At 50.6% G+C, this 21,271-nt stretch overlaps 1 protein-coding gene across 2 annotated transcripts in view; it reads left to right on the forward strand.

The window, feature by feature from the left end:
• Positions 1–21,271, forward strand: part of GSPT1 (G1 to S phase transition 1) — a 673,262-nt gene that overhangs the window by 517,847 nt on the left and 134,144 nt on the right. For both annotated transcript variants that reach the window (XM_082261298.1, XM_082261299.1), the window contains one exon: positions 2,716–2,796. In XM_082261298.1, coding sequence (XP_082117424.1) covers positions 2,716–2,796 — 81 coding nt within the window. The remainder of the gene's footprint in view (positions 1–2,715; positions 2,797–21,271) is intronic.

A 21,271-nucleotide genomic window follows, 5' to 3' on the forward strand; every position in this document is an offset into this window, starting at 1 on the left:
GAGTGCCCTGGCGGCCAAGCAGGTGGGTAGATTCTGGTGTGGGCGGAACACAATGTTCCGGCTCTCTCCACAGTCCACATCCGGGTGTGGAGAATTGACAGGCGGATTACCTTGAGTCATCAGGAGTTGGATCAAGGGGAATGGTCCCTTCATCCTGAGGTGTTTTGTCTCCGGTGTGCCCGGTGGGGGACTGGTTTGCGTTTTGTCTCATTAGGAAAGTTAAAAGGTTTGTGGCCAGGTCTCGGGATCCTCCTGGCTGACGGCACAGATGCTATGGTGACTGCTTGGAGTCAGTATCACCTGATCTATGCCTTTCCTCCGCTTGTTCTCCTGCCAAGGTTTATTCGCCGGGTGGCGATGGAAGGCATTTCGGTCATTCTGGTGGCACCAGACTGGCCTCGGCGGTCCTGGTCTGCAGAACTGGTAAAAATGGTCGTGGATCCTCCATGGCGTCTTCCTTTGCGGGAAGATCTATCTCAAGGACCGATCTTCAATCCTGCTTTAAGGTCGCTGGCTTAAACGGCTTGGCTGTTGAAAGCAATGTGTTGAGAGATTTGAGGTCTCTCTGATTCGGTGATTCCTACCCTTTTGAGGGCCAGGAAGTCAACGTCTAGGAAGATCTATCATCGTACATGGAACTCATACATTTCATGGTGTGAATCGCTGCAGCTGCGACCTTGCTTGTTCTCCATAGCTAGGGTTTTGGCTTTTTTACAAAAAGTGGTTGAGCAGCACCTGGCGTTGGGCACGGCCCAGGTATTGGCCTTGGCTATTTACTTCCAACGTCTGTTGGCTGCTCATGGTTTAATTTGCACTTTCATTCAAGGGGTGCGTAATCTGGCTCCTCCGTGGAGATCCCCGTTACCGCCGTGGGATCTTAATCTGGTTTTTTCTGTTCTTCAAAAGCCTCCTTTTGAGAATATTTGGGAGATTTCTATGCTTTCCTTGTTGCAGATGGTTGCCTTCCTAGTGGTTATCACTTCTGCCCACAGAATCTGAGTTGGCGGCGCTGTCCTCTCCTTAGCCTTATTTGGTGGTCCACAGGGATATAGTGGTCCTCTGACCTAATCCGTCCTTTCTTCCTAAAGTGGTGTTTGATTTTCACCTAAATGAAGACATTGTGTTTTGCTTTATGTCCTAAGCCTAAACATCACAAAGAAGTTGCCTTGCACTCTCTGGATGTGGTTCGGACGATAAGGGTTTATCTGAAGGTTACTGAGTCCTTTGGGAAGTCGGACTCTTTGTCCTTCCGGACGGTCCTCGCATTGGTTTGGCTGCACTCACTGCTACCATTTCGAGATGGATCAGGCAGACGGTTGTCCATGCTTTTTCAATCAAGGGTCAGGTTCCTCCTTTCCCTGTCAAGATGCATTCTGCTAGAGCGCTGAGTGCCTCTTGGGCTTTTCGCCATCAGGCCTCTGTTGTACAAGTTTGTAAGGCAGCGACTTCGTCGTTTGTGCACACCTTTACCAAATTTTGCAAGGTGGATTTGTTGGCATCTTCGTATGCCTCTTTTGGCTGCAAGGTTTTTCAGGCTGCTGTTTTATAAGAGAACATTTTTTCGTTATTCTCTTAGGGGTCTTTTAGCTGCGTGAGCTCCGGTCTGGTTAAGCTCCATGTTGTCCTGTTGGCTAGGTTTAGCTTCTTGGAGTTGACATTACTGTCTGGTTGCGTCCCCCCCCCCCCTCATGCCTGTACTGCTTTGGGACGTCCCATTCAGCTCGTGGAGATGAGCCTGCATCTGTCGATGGACGATAGCGAAAATAAGACTTTTCTAAGATCTTACCGTAAAATCTTTCTCTGATGTCCATCAACAGACGCAGCACCCACCCCTCTATATGGGGATGTTTTTTTTTTTTTTGTCTTGCAACTAAACTGATGTGCTGGGCTGTGGCAGTGAGGGTTATGCCCGGAGGGACAGCCAAGTGGGCGTGTATATATGTTAAGTTTTGTACTAACATACTGCCTAGACTACTCCTGCAGGTGGCAGCATAACCCACTCAGCTCATGGAGATGAGCCTGCGTCTGTCGATGGACATCAGAGAAAAAGATTTTTCGGTAAGATCTTAAAAAAAATCTTATTTTTAGACATTGGCGCCTAAGCTGGCCGTGCACTAAGCAGATTTTGTGAAAAACCATGTTGTCCCCCTCCTGCCCGACATTAAAAGAAGCTGGCCAGAAAATTTGTGGCTGAACAGCAGCTTCATCTAATCGGATGACGTCTCTGTTCATGTATTTTGACAGCTGTCACACACAATATGAACAAAGGGGGTTTGTCAATCTGTACTGCATGATCAAATGAAAAAGGCACTGCGCCACGTTTTAGTGCAACATATGCTTTACTATGTATGCAGTCACAGCCCCGTGAAATTTTTGTCTGCTACATGTAATTTCAATGGTACTAATTCATCATAAATGCTTGTCTGGCAGGTCTCTAACTGCTCTAAGTGTGTAGATCAACTTTGACAGCTGAGCTGATCATGGTTTGGAAGCCATATTTATTCAGTGCAATTTTTAGATCTAGTGTGTGTAACTGTTCCAAACGTGATCACTACTGTGGATATAAGCCCCCAATATTAGTGTTATCTTAACCATTAGGTTCCCAAGATATGTCACTGTTTCATTATAGGCCATTTCTTGTCATTTCAATTGAGATTTGTCATAATCTTTTTTTTTTTTTTTTTTTTTTTTTCTTTTTCTTTATTGCTCCTTTAGGATATGGGCACAGTAGTTCTAGGAAAATTAGAATCTGGGTCAATATGCAAAGGACAGCAGCTGGTCATGATGCCAAACAAGGTATTGTCACTTAATAATCACAATTATAACCAATAATTGTTTTATTGTCGCTTCTCCTCTAATCGCATTGTATGACCTCGAGTCCTCATGCATTCCTTGTGACTGAATAGCTTTTTCTCTTGCGTCCTCTGACAGTCGTCGCCCACTCATTCAGTCTTCACCAATGGGTATTGACCTTTATCCATAGGAACAAGCTAGGCATAAGACTTGTTAAAAACAAAGTCATTTACATACACACCTATGGGGGCTGTCCCACTGGTCCAATACCCCCCTGTTATCAGCAATCACAACTCAGTTTGTCTTCTGCCTGGTTAGGATTAAGATATGCTTCCCTGTGCTGGGGCTATGGTCTCAGCCTTTCTTCTGTTTTATGATTTTCTTTCTGCAAATGTTTTTTTCTCTTACGTCCTCCGACAGTCACCGCCTCCTCGAAGTCATCACAATTGGGTATTGTCCACCTATCCGTAGGAATAGCTAGGCATATAGACTTAGTCAAAAGGCATTAGCATGTACACACCCACGGGGGCTGTCCCATCTGGTCAATACCCCCCTGCATCACCACTCCCAACTTTTAGTTTTAGTTTGCCTAGCAATCAGGAATAGTCAGGCTCCCTTGTGCTGGGGCTTCAGTCTCAGCCTTCCTATATCTTTCATTTGATTTTCTTTGAAAATGTCAGTTTTTTTTCTCTCACTTTACTAGCTGTTTATTTTGTCAGCTTTAGAGTTAGTTATTCTTCGGATGAAGATGGATCATGCGGTGCTGGGATTCGGACTGGCCGCCCTGGTTCTCCAGGGCACAGAGGGTCAGATGGACCCCCAGCCCGCCATCGAGCGTTCAGCTATGGTTCGCCCTGGCATTATGAACGACCCATCCCTGTTCGCTGCAGGGATGCAGCCGTGAGGTGGCTACCTCACAGGACTCGTCTGCACTGCTGCAGCTTCATGTCCCTTGCTCACGGCACTCCCTGTCAGTCAGGAGAGGACAGAGGTTTATCCGTGCATAGAGGCTCCCCCACGCCATCGGGTACAGGTAAGTACTTTTCTGTGTGGGGCCTCTGTCTGGGGTGGCAGTCTGTGTTGTTGTGTGTCCCCATGTCTGTGCCTGTGTGACTCCCTGTGCGATCCCTGCGGGGTTCGTTTTTGTACAAATTGTATGTTTTTTTGCTGGGGGTCCCTGTCCCTGTGTCACCTTAGGTGCATGTTGGGGGTGCAGACGTGCGTGTTGTGCGGCGACCGTTGCGGGGGTATGTTCGCGCGGTCCGCCATGTTTTTTACTGTACATGGCTATGGCCCCTCTGGGGCGAGTATACAGATCGTTTTGGCGCCCTCCGCCGCCATTGTGGGCTGTAGAACGATCGGTTCGGCCGCATGTCGACGGCCATCTTAGTGAAGCCTCCAATGCATTTCCTATGGGCAGCCATTTTCCCTTAGGTCTGGCTTATAGCCAGCCCCTTCCAGCAGCATTTCCTTTTCCTCTCAGGAAGCAAAGGACACAGGTAGCAACGATCTGCGGGCTCTGCACTGCATCTCTGTCTTCTTCTGCATACTGCTTCTGGCTCAGTGTTCTTTCTCCTTTTGGGGGTCTTCATAGCTGTGACAGTAGCGGTGGGCTGCGCACTCCGCAGCGCTATTTAAGGGGACAGTACATAATTTTTTGCGCTGTAATTTTTTCTTGTCTTGAGCCATGGATTCACAGGAAAGCAAGTTTCCTCCAGCTTTAGTGGGGGGCCCCAGTTCTCCTGTGGCTCCGCTGTGACCTGATTTAGCTGCTCTAGTTGCGACTTTAGTGGCAAATATGGAAATGCTGATGTCTGAACGGGCTGCGAGAAAACGGCCCAGGCTGTCTCTCTCTTCTGATTCAGATGGGGATATGGCTGCTGCCGCGAGCGTGCCCTTTTCAGGGTCCCGCTCATCCTTAGACCCCCCGGGGTCTGAGGGGGAGGCTGTTGACACATCCTCCCCAGGGTCACCTGAAGAACGGGCGACCATGGAGGAGTTGATTGTTTCTGTTAAAGAAACTTTGCATTTGGTGGATGAGCCCAATCCTCCAGGCGTGGTGTCCTCCTTTGGGACGCACAGGACCCGCAAGTCTGCGCAGGTTTTTCCCTGCCCAGCTGAATTTCATTACACTGTTAATGAAATGTGGTGCACGTTAAAACGTCCATTCGTGGTGCCTAGTCGGTTCAAATTGCTTTATCCTTTTGCACCGGCTACGGAATCGCGATGGTGTGTGCCTCCACAGGTAGATCACACTGTGGCCATACTGAACAAGGCTACCTTGGTTCCTACTGAGGATACTCCGGTTTTCCGGGATCCCACGGACCGGCGGTTGGAGTCTCTAGCCCGCCATTCCTATACGGTGGCGGGTTCTTTGCTCAAACCCGTTTTCGCATCTGTTATGGTGGCTCAGGCGGTAGCTGATTGGATCAAGGTTTTTAGAAGCAACCTTGCGTCTGACGACGTGCCACCTGCCCGACTGGAAATGGTGGACCAGATCCACCAAGGAGTCATGTATTTGTGTGATGCAGCCTTAAATGAGGCCCCCCTGGTGGCTCGCCTCTCGAGTGTCGCGGTGCTTAACCGGCGACTGATATGGCTGAAGAGCTGGTCGGCCGACCAGTCCTCACGGAAAACAGTTGCTGATTTTCCCTATGCTGGCTCTCGCCTTTTTGGCGAGGCGTTGGATACCCTGGTGAAAGGCGTCACGGGGGGTAACAGCACTATGCTACCCCAGAACCCGAAGAACAAGTCCTTCTGAGGCAAGCGGGGTTCTGCGCCTAGATCCACTCCGGGGTCCTTTTGTGCCTTTCGGAACCAATCCAAGGGCAAGCCCTTCAAGGCCCAGAGCAACCAGAAGAAGCCCTGGGCGGGTAAGCAGAAGACCGGCAACGCCGGCTCGGCGGGACAATCCGCCTCTGCCTGAAGGGGCGCCCTCACCCATTTCAGGGGTGGGGGGACGTTTGCGCGGTTACCTTCAACCTTGGCTGCTCCGGGTATCGGACAGGTGGGTCCAGGATATCGTTCGATCAGGTTACAAGATCTAATTCCTTTCCAGGCCGGCGGACAGATTCTTTCCCTCCAATCTTCATCTGTTTCCGGGGCGTCTGCAGGATTTGCATCAGGCGGTGCAGGACCTGCTTGCTCAGGGAGTGATTGTACCGCTGCCTCACCGGGACAGGTTTCCGGGGTTCTATTCAAATCTGTTCACTGTGCCCAGGAAGGAGGGCAAAGTGCATCCTATTCTGGACCTAAAAGCGCTGAACCGCTTCGTGCGTGTTCGAAAGTTTCGAATGGAGTCTCTCCGTTCGGTTGTGGCCTCCTTGAGTCCGGGAGAATTCCTGGCTTCGATAGATCTGAAGGATGCGTACCTGCACATCCCCATTTTCGAGGGTCATCAGCGGTACCTTCGGTTTGCTATCGCAGAGGACCACTACCAGTTTGTGGCATTACCTTTCGGTCTCGCTTCGGCTCCAAGGGTCTTCACCAAGGTGTTGGCACCGGTTCTGGGCCTGCTACAGGCCCAGGGCATTGTGGTCCTGGGATACCTGGACGATCTGCTTCTGAGATCGAGGGCCAGCCAGGACCTTGTGCGCGACCTGTCCTTCACGGTACAGACGCTTCAGGAGTTCGGATGGACCATCAACGTTCAGAAATCAAAGTTGCAGAATGGGGGGTCCCCCTAGGGTGTGGGACTTTACCGGCAAACACACTTCCACAAGTAGATAAAAATAAATCGTTTTATTAAACAAGGTTTAAAATTGATCTTACATAGATCAAACGGGTCACATAGATTGTACAGATAGTGTATATAGGTATAATTTTCAAAAGAGAAATGAAGAGAATTGTATTGCATATACTCAATGGTACATGTTGACTTCTTGAAGGAAATCCTCCCACCCGACGCGTTTCAGACACGCAGGCCTTTCTTCGGGGGTCTGAAGTGGGGAGATTTGTGATTTCCTACATGACATAATAAGTATTGTTTAGATTAATTGCATAAACGTTTTATCAAATACAGTGTAAGTAAATTATCAGATACACATTGTATATATTGCACGTGTAGGCATGGCTTGGATTCTTAGAAATTCGTACCTGTAGGCTACTAAAGAAGTGACGAGAGAGTCACGGCTGTTAAAGGAAAGAAAAAAAAGAGAGTTCCGCTGTGTTGGATGCTGACGTGGGCGCCACTGGATCCCTGAGGCTGTAGGCCCTCCCGTATGTGGCCCCAGCGAGGATGCCTATGTTGAGGTCACACTGGCGTCTGTATAAATGTATATGCAAAAGAATGATTCGCATTGTGTTCTCTGCGTAGATAGACGTTGTCTCCGTCGCTTCGCCTTCCCTATCTGGGAATGGTTCTGGACTCTGCTCAGGCAAAGGTGTTCTTGCCGGAGGACAAGCTCCGGACTTTGCGGGACGAACTTAGGTCCCTCAGGGACGATCCGTCCTCGTCACTCAGGACCTGCATGCGGGGCCTGGGGTTGATGGTGTCGGCCTTTGAGGCGATTCCCTTTGCCCAGTTCCACACGCGGGCTTTCCAGACGGAGATCCTGGCCAGGTGGGACAGACTTCCTCAGTCCTTGGATCTGGAGGTGTCCTTGAGTCGCCAGACCAGATTGGCTCTTCTGTGGTGGATCCAGTCCCCGGCGGTGGCGGAAGGCAAGTCCTTCCGCCCGGTGGTGTGGACAGTGGTTACCACGGACGCCAGCCTGTCGGGCTGGGGTGGAGTCCTGGGCAACCTGTCTGCCCAGGGCATTTGGTCGGAGGAGGAATCCTCCCTCCCGATAAATGTGCTGGAACTAAGAGCAATAAAACTGTCTTTCTCTAGCGCTCATCGACAGACGTAGTCCTCGGTGATACACCACCTTCGGGTTATGTTACCTCCGCAGGAGCAGGACTAGACAGGAAATTAAAAAGCTCTGGCCACACCCTAGGGGCAGTCCCAGAGGGTATATCCTCTCTCTCTCTGCCTCAGCAAATCAGTTATTTTCTGTCTAGTTAGGAGTAAGGACCTAGATCCCTTGCTGGGATCTTAGGTCCTGGCAAGAATTTTTTTCTAAAAGGATTTTTGGACAGCTTTTTTTCTCCAGTGTTCCTGTGAGATCTTCAAGCAAGAAAGCTGAACTGGGCGACGGGCTGGATGTTGAGATCCGGTGGTCACCCCAGTTCAGCCTACGAGCGCGTGCAGGCCATAGCTCCGCGCTGGGTCGGCCGCGACAAAGTCCCATTAAAAGGACTGAACCCGCGAGTTAAACGTCTCGCTGAAACGCCAAAGACCATGAGTCACGGCGTCCGTATCGGTCGACAGCCCTCCCGCCCCGGTGGAGAGGGGTACTGTCAGGAGTTGGTGCCCGCCTGGTTCCGGTATGGTGAGTAGTATGTTCCCCCTTTTTTCCCTGACGGGTTTTGTGGTGAACGCGGGCCCCTCTCTGTATGGTAAGAAAGAGTTCTTTCTATCCTATAACATGTCACAAATCCTCCTACTTTGAGTGTGATTTTATGTGTGCAAAAAGCCAGGAGGCTTGGTTTGGGAGCTAACAATCTATTGTATACATGTTTTAAAGATGTAATCTGTGGCATTCTGGGAATCTTATGGGTTAAGTATAAGCTACCTACCAGTCAGAAGCCATGGACATGTAGACTGCCTTCCAAGTCAGATCTCCAGCTAATAGCAGGCCTCCCGAACGGCCATGCGGTCCGCCAGGGCCGGTACCGCCAACCACGCCATATCCCCATGCAGAGAGAGTGTTGTGTGCCTGCAGCACACCGCTAGTCAGCACAGGCCGCCGCCATTTTTTTTGCTGGATCGCACGAGCCGCCATTTTGGCGTAGCCTCGTGTCTCCAGCATGGGGGCGGCCATGTTTGAGGTGATTCTACACCTCGTGGAGCTTGGGGGAGGCGCCGGAAGGCGTGCAGAGGGGCGGAGCCGCCTCCTTTCTTCCTGGGCAGCCAGCCAAAAGACTTCCTGTTTGTCTAAGACAGCGCTGTAAGCTGTTGCAGTTCAACTCTGAACATCAAGTGGTGAGCCTGGGGGTCTATCTCTCTCTCTCTCGATCGATAGGGATCCCTAGCAGGTAACACTAAGGGGTTTTTTTGTGGCGCTGAGGGTCAAAAAAAAAAAAAAAAAAAGTTTTTTTCTTTACTTTGAATTATAACATCCAGGAAGTAACTGGAGTTATTATGGACCCTGCCACACATATTCCCCCACCTGTTTCCCTCGAGGGGGCCTCGGGACCCGCCGGTGCACAGAGTATAGAGTCATTTACAGCAATTTTGGAGTCTATGGTGGCTCGGGTGGAGGCGGCCTGTCAGGGACGGGGGTCAAGGAAGCGACCCCCGCCTACCCCTATACTATCTGACACCTCTGACTCTGATTCAGAGATGGTCACTGCAGTTGCAGGTTCCTCTGCAAGGGCTGTTATCCCAGGTAAAGCCCCCTCAGACAGTGAGGAGGACGCTTCTTCTCCTGCTATAATTCAGGAAGAAGCATTGGTGGACGCACTAGCTGTGGCAGTGCAAGAAACCTTAAAACTTGAGGCTTTACCGGCAGAGGCAACTGAAACAGAGAGGCCTTTTGGGACTAATAAGCCCATCAAGACGGCGAAGGCTTTTCCTGTACCTAAATGTTTTGGTAATCAGATTAAAGGAGAATGGGAGCATTCTAAACGTACCTTTACTATTTCCAAGCGTATTGCTAGACGCTATCCGTTTGAGGAATCCATCATTAAGAAATGGACGGTACCACCAGTCGTGGATCCGCCTATTTCCAGGCTGAATAAAGCCACGGTTATTCCAGTGGAGGACACTTCGTCCTTTAAGGATCCGGTGGATCGAAAGATAGAAGCGGAGTCCCGCACTATCTTTTCTCTGATAGGGTCAGCATTTAGACCAGTAATTGTTATTGGTCTAGTTTCCCAAACACTTACGGAATGGGCGAAAATGGTACACCAAGATCTTAGGGGAAAAGATATTCCCCAGGAGACATCTGATTTGATAGAACAGATCATACAAGGGCTACGGTTTATCTGTGACGCAGCCTTGGACACTACTCCCTTGTTAGGGCATGCATCTAAGTTAGCAGTGATCCTCAGACGTGTGCTGTGGTTAAAATGCTGGTCAGCTGACCTAGGTTCCAAAAAGACTTTGACCAATCTCCCTTTCCAGGGGAATCGTCTATTTGGAGCCAACCTAGATGAAATCATTAAGGATGCCACCGGGGGCAAGAGTACTTTTTTGCCACAGGCTGCAAAAGCTAAGGGACCTCGCAACAAGCGAGGACCTTTCTTTACCGCCCATAAAGGGCGCCCGGCTGGTACTCCCGGGAAAGGCAAGACTCCTCCAGGAGGGTTCAAGAAGGGCTGGTCGGACAAGCAGAGGACCAACCCAGCCAAACCCGAAGTAAAGGAGTACACAGCCTGAAGGTGCGCCCCCACCCGATTTCAGGGTGGGGGGACGTTTTCACCGGTATTCAGGACATTAGATCGAGCATCAACCACTATTACCGGTGCGATTCTTCCCTTCCAACATTTAAGTACAGGAAGCGGTAGTTACCGTTCCCTGTATAGATCTTTTCCTTTACCTTTTCCTAAGATTAGTCCCGATACCTCACAGGAATCGGATCTGATTGACCAGATAGGCCAAGTAGCCTCTAGTCGGGTGACTTCGGTCCCTGAGGTTCAACCAGAAAAGATCACCTTTCCTGATAACTATCAGGTATCTGATAAATGTGTGGGAACAGAAAACGACCAGACTTTCTCGGATGGTCGGGGCCAGATAGCTCTAGGGACGCCTGGTTCAGATCCAATCAGCGCCAGTGGTCCTAGAAATTCTAGGCTGGCCTCTTCAAGCCGGCCTGGCCGACTTGGACATGTTAGTCGCAGACGTTCCGTGGGAACTTCGTCTCAGGGAGTGTCTGTAGTCTCAAGGACCTATTTACCTTCGTGCTTTACAGTCGCTGGTTTTAATGGCCTGGCCATTGAGACCCAAGTACTGAAGGACAGAGGTTTGTCTACTTCAGTCATTCCTACCCTTTTTAAAGCAAGGAAAGCGACTTCCAGCAAAGTCTATTATCACACATGGAAGACTTATATTGCGTGGTGCGAATCTTTAGGATTTCCTCCACGTACCTATTCGGTGTCTCGAATATTGGCCTTTTTGCAACAAGGGGTTGAGCAGAAGCTAGCCTTGAGCACCATCAAGGGTCAAGTTTCAGCATTAGCAATCTTCTTTCAGAAACCTTTAGCTACCAAATCCTTGGTGCGGAATTTCATCCAGGGGGTGCGGCACCTGGCTCCTCCAGTCCGCGCGCCCTTACCGCCCTGGGATCTTAATTTGGTTTTGTCGGTTCTACAGAAACCTCCCTTTGAAAACATCAGGGAGATTCCCTTGCTTACTTTATCCCAGAAGGTGGTCTTCTTGGTGGCTATTACTTCTGCTCGCAGGGTGTCAGAACTGGCTGCATTATCATGCCAGTCCCCATACCTAGTGATTCATAGGGATAAGGTAGTACTTCATCCTAAGCCATCTTTTCTTCCTAAGGTGGTTTCAGATTTTCATCTGAATGAAGATATTGTACTACCTTCCTTGTGTCCTCAGCCCAAGCATCATCGGGAACATGCGTTGCATTCCTTGGATGTGGTTCGGGCAATCAGGGTATACCTGAAAGCTACGGAATCATTCCGTAAGACGGATTCACTTTTTGTGATCACGGATGGCCCCAGTAAGGGTTTGCCTGCATCTGCCGCGACCATTGCCAAATGGATTAGACAAACGGTGGTACAGGCTTATTCTATTAAGGGTCAGAGTCCTCCGTTCCCTGTTAGGGCGCACTCCACTCGAGCGCTCAGTACTTCCTGGGCCTTTCGCCATCAGGCGTCAGTGGTCCAGGTATGTAAGGCGGCCACTTGGTCGTCGGTACATACCTTTACTAAATTCTATAAAATTGATGTGACGGCATCGGCGGATGCCTCATTTGGTCGCAAGGTTTTGCAGGCCGCAATTTGAGGAGACCGGTGGTCTACCTCGAGGGTTTTTTTCTGTTTGAAAATTTTTTTGTTGAGTCTCATCATTAAGGATGAGCATTGTAAACTTCTAGTTGGCACCGGTTGGGCCTTCTAGATTGGGATTTGATTTCCATTTTCCCACCCCTCAGTTGTGATACTGCTCTGGGACGTCCCGAAGGTGGTGTATCACCGAGGACTACGTCTGTCGATGAGCGCTAGAGAAAAATGGATTTTTGTAAAATCTTACCGTAAAATCCTTTTCTCTTAGCTCATCGACAGACGTAGTCCCCGCCCCTCTGTTTTGGAGTTGGGTTGGGTTAAATTCTCTAAGAACTGCTTTTTCACATAACTGATTTGCTGAGGCAGAGAGAGAGAGGATATACCCTCTGGGACTGCCCCTAGGGTGTGGCCAGAGTTTTTTAATTTCCTGTCTAGTCCTGCTCCTGCGGAGGTAACATAACCCGAAGGTGGTGTATCACCGAGGACTACGTCTGTCGATGAGCTAAGAGAAAAGGATTTTACGGTAAGATTTTACAAAAATCCATTTTTTCCAGTGGTTGGACCATCTCCAGGGCCTGCCTGTTCGTGTACAGATGGACAATGCTACCGCGGTGGCTTGCATCAACCACCAAGGGGGCACCAGGAGTGCTCGAGCGGCCCGGGAGGTGACAGACATTCTGTCTTTGGCCGAGACTCATGTCCCGGCGATCTCGGCAGTTCACATTCCGGGTGTGGACAATTGGCAGGCCAACTATCTGAGCCGCCAGACCCTGGACCAGGGGGAATGGTCCCTGCACCCGGAGGTCTTTCAGATGCTGTGTGCGAAGTGGGGATCCCCAGATGTGGATCTGTTCGCATCCCGGCTAAACCGAAAGGTGGAAAGCTTCGTGGCAAGAACGCGTGATCCGTTGGCGGACGCCTCGGATGCGTTGGTGGCCCCTTGGCATCAGTATCGCCTGATGTACGCCTTTCCTCCGATTCAGTTGCTATCCCGGTTCCTTCGCAGATTGGCCTCGGAACCGCACATGGGGATTCTGGTGGCACCGGACTGGCCTCGCCGGTCCTGGTACACCGACGTTGTTCACCTGGCAGTGGCACCTTCGTGGCGCCTGCCTCTGCGGGAAGATCTTCTGTCTCAAGGTCCGATCTTCCACCCTGCTTTACGGTCGCTGGCTTTAACGGCTTGGCTGTTGAGACCCAGGTCTTGAAGGACAAGGGTCTATCTCCTGAGGTTATTCCTACCCTGATCAAGGCTAGGAAATCTTCCTCTGGTAAGATCTATTACCGTACCTGGTGGGCCTACTTCACCTGGTGTGAGTCCAGGGGGTTTTCCCCTCGTTCTTACTCGGTGTCGAGGATCTTGGCTTTCCTCCAGTCTGGTGTGGATCAGCGCCTGGCTGTGTCTGTGGTATCCCCTCATGTCTGTGCATTCGGGGCTCACCTTACACCCGGTCCCTGCGGGGGCTCTATTGTGTATGGGACGCTATGTACGGGGTTGTGGGGGGGCCCCTATCCTGAGTGACACTATGTGTGGTGTGTTTGGGTGCAGACATGTGCGGCGGCCCGCTGCGGGGTTAAGAACTGCGGGTCCGCCATTTTAGGTGTGGGCAGCTGCTTGGCTTCACTATGGGTACTTCTGCAGCTATGTATGTAGTATGTTTTGCCGCCTTCGGGTGCCATCTTGTGTGTGGTAATGTGTTCTGCTGTGCACATGTCGGCGGCCATGTTCCCGGAGCCTCCCATTACTTTCTACCCATATGGAAGAGAAATATATTTCCAATATATTTAGGGGAAAAAAATTTAGAAATATATTGAATATGGCCAAAATTGTAGCATTTCAAATATATGTCCAATATATTGGGGAAACATTTTTTAGAAATATATTGAATATGGCCAAAATTGTAGCATTTCAAATATATTTCAAATATATTTGGGAAAAATAAAAACAATGTTTTTTTAAAATATTATTTAAATATATTTTTCTTCCATGTGGGTATGGGCAGCCTAATGCGGTGACATCACTTCCTTTTTTATGCAGAGGAGATCGTCAGGCAAGCGTGGTAACACTTGTGGGGGTCTGTCTTTGCTGTTTTGTGGGGAATATCTCTGGTTATCAGCTTTATTCATGCCTGCGGGGTCTATCAGTATAGTCCTTCATAGCGGTGTACTGCGGTGGGATCGCCGTGCGATTTAAAGGGCCAGCACCATAAAACTTTTTTCTTTATGGAGTCCCAGGACCGCAAATTTCCCCCAGCTTTGGTGGATGATTCAGGCTCCTCTGAATCTCCTGCACTGACTGCTGCACTTGCGACTTTAGCGTCCAAAGTGGATCTTTTGATGGCTGAACGGGATTCTAGGAAAAGGCCTAAGTTTTCTCATTCTTCTGATTCGGAGTCTGATATGGTTGCCGTAGATAGTGTGCCCCTTGAAGGGTCTCATTCCTCCCAGTCTGAAGGGGAGGCGGAGGACGAGAAGGGGGATGATTCCCCCCCTGGAACGGCCAAGGAACGCGCTGCTATGTCTGCGCTGATTACTGCTGTAAAAGATACACTACATCTAGAGGATGAGCCCAATCCTCCGGGCAAGTGGTCCTCTTTTGGTGCCCGCAGATCCCAAAAGGCGGCGCAGGTGTTTGCTTGCCCTGCTAAGTATCACGAGTCAGTGAATGAACAATGGTGCAATTTGAAGCGCAATTTTGTGGTCCTGAAACTGTTTCACCTCCGTTACCCCTTTGCGTCTCGTACGGATTCGCGCTGGTCTGTGGCTCCTAAAGTGGATCACACTGTGTCCAGATTGAACAAGGCCACTCTGGTACCCACCGAGGATTCTCCGGTGTTTCGGACCCCTACGGATAGGAGGCTGGAATCCCTTGCCCGCCATGCCTATATGGTGGCGGGTTCCATGCTGAAACCTATTTTTGCCTCCGTCATGGTGTCTCAGGCTGTGGCTGATTGGACCAAGGTGCTCAGGCGCGCCCTCGTGGCTGACTCTGCCCCTCCTGCTACTCTGGAGATGGTGGACCAGATTCATCAAGCGGTTATGTATTTGTGTGACGCGGCCCTGGATGAGGCCCCGTTAGCGGCGCGCTTGTTTATCTGGTGTCGCGGTACTTAACCGTCGCCTGATTTGGCTGAAGAGCTGGTCGGCTGACCAGACTTCCAGAAAAACGGTGTCCGACATCCCTTATGCTGGGATTCGTCTTTTTGGGGAATCCCTAGACAAATTGGTTAAAGGAGTCACTGGGGGCAAGATCACTCTGCTACCCCAGAATCCTAAGGGTAGATTCTTCCGCAGCAAGCGGGGCCCTTCCTTTAAACGAAACCAGGGGTCCTTTCGTGCCTTCAAAACGCAAGAAAAGGGAAAACCCTTCAAGGGCCACGGTGGCCACAGGAAGCCCTGGGCGGGCAAGCCAAAAGCCGCCCAGGCTGGAGCGTCGGCCCAGTCCGCCACTGCCTGAAGGGGCGCCCTCACCCATTCCAGGGGTGGGGGGGAGGTCTGCACGGTTTTCTAGAACCTTGGCTGCTCCGGATTCCGGACAGCTGGGTTCAGGAAATCATTCGATCAGGATACAAGATCGAATTCCTTTCGCGTCCAGCGGACAGATTCTTTCCCTCAAATCTTCATTTGACTCCAGATTGGTTGCAAGATCTTCATCGGGCGGTTCAGGATCTTCTCACCCAGGGGGTGATCGTTCCGGTGCCACATCGGGACAGATTTCGGGGGTTCTACTCGAATCTGTTCACTGTGCCCAGAAAGGAGGGCAAGGTGCGTCCAATTCTGGACTTGAAAGTTCTGAACCGATTCGTGCGCGTTCAAAAATTCCGCATGGAATCGCTCCGCTCGGTGGTGGCCTCCTTGAGCCCAGGAGATTTCTGGCCTCTATCGACCTCAAGGATGCGTATTTGCACATCCCCATATTCAAGGGTCATCAGAGGTACCTCCGATTCGCTATCGCGGAGGAACACTATCAGTTTGTGGCGTTACCTTTCGGTTACCAAAGTTTTGGCCCTGTTACGGGCACAGGGCATTGCGATCCTGGGATATCTGGACTAGCGATCTCCTGTTTAGGTCGAGTGCCAGTCAGAGCCTGCTGCGCGATCTGTCCACTACGGTTCAGACGCTCCAGGAGTTTGGGTGGACCATCAACGCTCAGAAGTCGACTTTGACTCCTTCGGTTCGGCTCCCCTATTTTGGGATGGTCCTGGACTCCGCCCAAGCGAAGGTTTTTCTGCCGGAGGACAAGCTCCGGACCCTGCAGGACGAGGTCAGGTCCCTCAGGGACAACGAGTCCCCGTCGCTCAGGACCTGTATGCGGTCCCTGGGGTTGATGGTGTCAGCCTTCGAGGCGATACCGTTTGCGCAGTTTCACACGCGGTCTCTCCAAGCGGAGATACTGGCCAGAAGGGGCAGGCTCCCTCAGTCCTTGTACTTGAGGGTATCTTTGAGTCGCCAAACCAGACTGGATCTTCTGTGGTGGCTCCAGTCTCCGACAGTAGCGGAGGGGAAGTCCTTTCCGGCTATTGCTGTGGACGGTGATTACCACGGATGCCAGCCTGTCAGGCTGGGGTGGCGTTCTGGGCACCCTGTCTGCCCAGGGCACTTGGTCAGTGGAGGAATCCCCCCTGCCGATAAACATCTTGGAATTAAGAGCGATCAGGCTGTGCCTGCTCCATTGGTCGGATCGTCTTCGGGGCCACTCTGTATGGGTGCAGATGGACAATGCCACTGCGGTGGCTTGCATCAATCACCATGGGGGCAGCAGGAGTGCCTGGGCAGCCCAGGAAGTGACCAGCATTTTGTCTTGAGCCGAGACACATGTCCCGGCGATTTCAGCAGTTCACATTCCGGGTGTGGAGAATTGGCAGGCCGATTATCTGAGCTGCCAGACCCTGGACCAGGGGAAATGGTCCTTGCTCCCGGAGGTGTTTCAAATGCTGTCTGCGAAATGGGGATCCCCAGATGTGGATCTGTTCGCGTCCCGGCTAAACAACAAGGTGGGAAGGTTCGTGGCAAGAACGTGTGATTCCCCTGGTGGACGCCTCGGATGCGCTGGTGTTGCCTTGGCACCAGTATCGTCTGATATATGCCTTTCCTCAGATTCAGTTGTCCAGATTCCTTCGCAGGTTGGTCTCGGAACCGAAGTTGGTGAATCTTGGGGCCCCAGACTGGCCGTGCCGGTCCTGGTACGCGGACATCATTCAACTGGCCGTCGAGCCTCCATGGTGGGTACCGGTACGAGACGATCTACTGTCTCAGGGACCGATATTCCATCCTGCTTTACAGTCGCTGGCTTAAAGGGCATGGCTGTTGAAAGCATCCCTACTCTGCTCAAGGCTAGGAAGGCCTCGTCCGGTAAGATCTATTACCGTACCTGGAAGGCTTATTTTGCCTGGTGTGAATCCAGGGGCGTCTCTCCTCGCTCCTTTTCAGTGGCGAGGGTGTTAGCCTTCCTGCGAACTGGTGTGGACCAGCGCCTGGTGCTGACCACGATTAAGGGCCAGATATCTGCACTGGCTGTCCTTTTCCAACATCCCATGGCGTCAAAGTCTTTGATTCGCACCTTTGTTCAAGGCGTGCGTCATCTGGCCCCTCCTCGGAGGGCGCCCTTACCTCCTTGGGACTTGAACTTGGTTCTGTCCATTTTGCAACGTCCTCCCTTTGAAAACTTCAGGGAGATTTATTTATCTCTGTTGTCGCAAAAGGTTGCCTTTCTAGTGGCGATCACCTCTGCGCGCAGTGTCGGAATTGGCTGCCTTTTCCTGTTGCTTCCCTTACCTGGTGGTTCATAGGGACAAGGTGGTCTTGTGACCTAACCAGTCCTTCCTTCCTAAGGTGGTTTCGGATTTTCACCTTAATGAGGACATTGTTTTGCCTTCGCTCTGTGCGAATCCTAAGCATCCTAAGGAGTTTGCTTTACATTCCTTGGATGTCGTCCGGGCGATCAGGGTTTACCTTTCGTCCACTGAATCCTTTAGGAAGTCGTATTCTCTTTTTGTCCTTCCTGAGGGACCTCGGAAGGGTATGGCTGCGTCTGCGGCAACCATTTCTACATGGATCAGACAGACGATTGTACAGGCCTATTCGCTTAGGGACCGGGCTCCGCCCTTCCCTGTCAAGGCGCACTCTACCAGAGCGGTGAGTGCGTCCTGGGCCTTCTGGCATCAGGCTTCGGTGGTTCAGGTGTGCAAGGCTGCGACTTGGTCGTCAGTGCACACCTTTTACAAATTTTACAAACTTGATGTTCTGGCATCAGCTGATGCCTCCTTTGGCCGCAAAGTTCTCTGTGCGTCAGTACCTTAAGTGGACCCTGGTTTTGCGGGTCCCTGGCTGTTAGGGTTGTTTTTCCCCTTGTTTATTTGCCTTCCTGGGTTGTTGCTTCAGTTGAGCCTTTTTTGTTACCCAGAGGATTTGCCTTTCTGTTCGAATAAGGTTCCTTTCTCTGACTTGGGTGCTGCGTTGCCTTTGTGACGGTTACGTTTCCCACCCCTCATGTCTACACTGCTTTGGGACATCCCATTGGTGAAGACTGAATGAGTGGGCGGTGACTGTCAGAGGACGTAAGAGAAAACTGAATTTTTGTAAAATTCCTTTCTCTTAGTCCCCTGACAGTCGCCGCCCCCGCCCCTCTATTGGGGTTCTTTTGGACTTTAACTGCTTGCTACCAAACTGAGTTGGGATTGCTGATAGCAGGGGGGTATTGGACCAGTGGGACAGCCCCCATAGGTGTGTCTATGTAAATTACTGTGTTTTTAACAAGTCTTATGCCTAGCTTGCTCCTATGGATAAGAGGTCAATACCCATTGGTGAAGACTGAATGAGTGGGCGGCGACTGTCAGAGGGCTCAGAGAAAGAAATTTTACGGTAAGATTTTACAAAAATTCAGTTTTTTTCTATGCTGAGATCACCATTGAGGTATTTGTAAATTGCTATCATGTCCCCTCTCGGGCGTCTTCTCCAGGGAGAATAAAGCAAGCGTTTGCAGACGCTCTTCATAATTAAGGTCCTCCAATCCCCTAATTAGTTTAGTTGCCCTTCTCTGGACTCTCTCCAGCTCCAACACATCCCTCCTGAGGACTGGGACCAGAACTGGACAGAATACTCCAGATGCGGTCGGACCAGAGCTTAAGATTTGGAATGTTCCTCCCACATTGGAATATTCGTCCCCCTGACCCATACACTTACTACTGAGCCCTGTAGTGATATGGGGGTCATCGAATCACAAATGCAGGGGAAAACATGGGTATCCAACACACTTGTCGGAGGTGAAGATTCTAATTGCAATGTAGTGCTGCAGCAGAATGCCAGACCAGGTAAGTATAAAGTATTTGCAATCAGTGTATTTGTCAGTAACAGGTTAGCTCTACGTTTAACACTTCTCTTTCGTTCATTGAGGGACACAGCTCCAGAATCTTTTTTTTTACCATTGTGTTATGCTGCCCCTTACAGAAGTGGGACACTAGGCAGGAAAAAGCTTTACCACGCCTATTGGGCAGTCCCAGGGGGTATACTCACACTTCCTACCATAGGCATTAATTTTTTTTTTCTGCTTAGTCAGAAGTAAGGAGCTAGTTCCTTGCTGGGATCTCTGGTCCTGGCATTTTTTACTTTTGAACTGGATTTTTTTCTTTTTGTTTTTTCATAATTTTCTGACCCTGTAAGAACTACAATTAACTGCCGGACTGGGCGTCGGACTTGATATCCTAGATCCTTATGGGCTACCAGTCCGTCCAGCGAGTGCGACCCGACCTCAGCTTCGCGTTGGCCGCAACATAGCCCCAATGGACGGGGGCTGGCTGACGAGTTAAACGTCTCACAAGGATGCACAGACCTGGTCACGGCCTGAGTCGCAGTGTACCTCCATTTCAATGTTGCGGTGGTGTGCCTGCAATGGTGCCCACCCGTTTCCACGGTATGGTAAGTAGTGTCCCCCCTCTCCCCCTTGCGGGCTTTGCGCTAGACGTGGGCCCCTCCCTGGGACAGTGGTAGTACTACGTGACTGGAGTGCATGTGGTTTAAGCCGAGGGAGGCGGGCCTCAGGGGGACCCGCAGCACTTGCCGCTGCCCCCCCCCCCCCCCCCCCCCCTCCCTTCTGTCAGACAGGCAGGGAGAGATCAGCAGTTTCAGCTGAGCTGAAACTGCCATCTCTGTGCCTGTCACAGAACACACACACTCACACACTTAGTATAAGCATATTAGGCATACATTTAACCCCTTCCCTGCCAGTGTCATTTATACAGTAACAGTGCATATTATTTACTGATTACTGTAGTAATGTCACTGGTCCCCAAAAAGTTTAAAAAATGTCAGGGGTCCCATCTTTCTGCTGCAATGTCACAGTCCCCCTAAAAATCGCAGATCGCCGTCATTACTAATAAAAAAAATTAAATAAAATGTCCAAAATTTTATCCCGTAGTTTGTAAACGCTATAACTTTTGCGCAAACCAATTAAAATACGCTTTTTGGGATTTTATTACCAAAAATATGTAGCAAAATACAAATTGGCCTAAACTGGCCAGCAGCAGCAGAGGAGATGAAGTTGAACCAATCAGGCAGCGGGGAGGGCCGGCCGCGGTATGCCTGGAGACTGTGTCTGGCCAGCAGCAGCAGTAACAGCCGGGAGATTACAAACCAATCAGGCAGTGGAAGCGTCACTGGAGGGCGGGCCGGCCGCATGAACTTGCTGACGCGGGGCTGCTGCTGGCCAGTCACAGTGTCTCCAGGCAAACCGCGGCCGGCCCTCCCCTCTGCCTGATTGGTTCATCTCCTCAGCTGCTGCTGGCTAGTGACTGACAGTAAGGGCAAACTGCGGACCCGGAAGGAGACCTACCTGTACCAGTCCTATACGCTGAATGTAAAAAAATAAATGTCAATAAAATTATTAAGCATCTAATCCTGAGTGGCACCTTTCTGTTAACTCTTTTCTGCCTGTTTGTGGGACTGTAGGTTCGGCCTAAGCGCCACATTTTGTGCATTTAACTGTGCCATCCATATCACAGTGTCCAGCTGCACCTTCATGACTGCCTGAACTGCTTTATTCCGGCAAGCAGGAGCACCCATTACTGTTCTTTCTCCAAGAGTAAGTGCTGCATTTGTGGATCAGATCTGTGCCATCCATACCAGTCTGCCTGCATCTCATGACTGTGGCTTGGGCCTAAAAGATTAGGTGCTGCATTTTGTGCATCTGACTGTCTGTGCCATCCATACCAGTCCCCTCACAGTGTTACAGCAATGCCAGGGAAATGCGGCTTTAAAAATGTATGGCTTCATGATTAAAAGTATGAGAGGTGGCTGGAGAAAGATCAGGACCCGGGACGTGCTAAATGTACAGTGTGTGTGTGTGTGTGTGTGTGTGTGTGTGTGTGTGTGTGTGTGTGTGCAAGTGCAGGAAGATGCGGGAAAGTCCCTAATTAACATTGGTTCGTGCGGGTTGCACATACTGCACAATGCATTCAGAGATGGATGTAAAGCCACC

Source organism: Pelophylax lessonae, assembly GCF_965119305.1.
Source record: "Pelophylax lessonae genome assembly, chromosome: 6".
Taxonomy (NCBI): domain Eukaryota; kingdom Metazoa; phylum Chordata; class Amphibia; order Anura; family Ranidae; genus Pelophylax; species Pelophylax lessonae.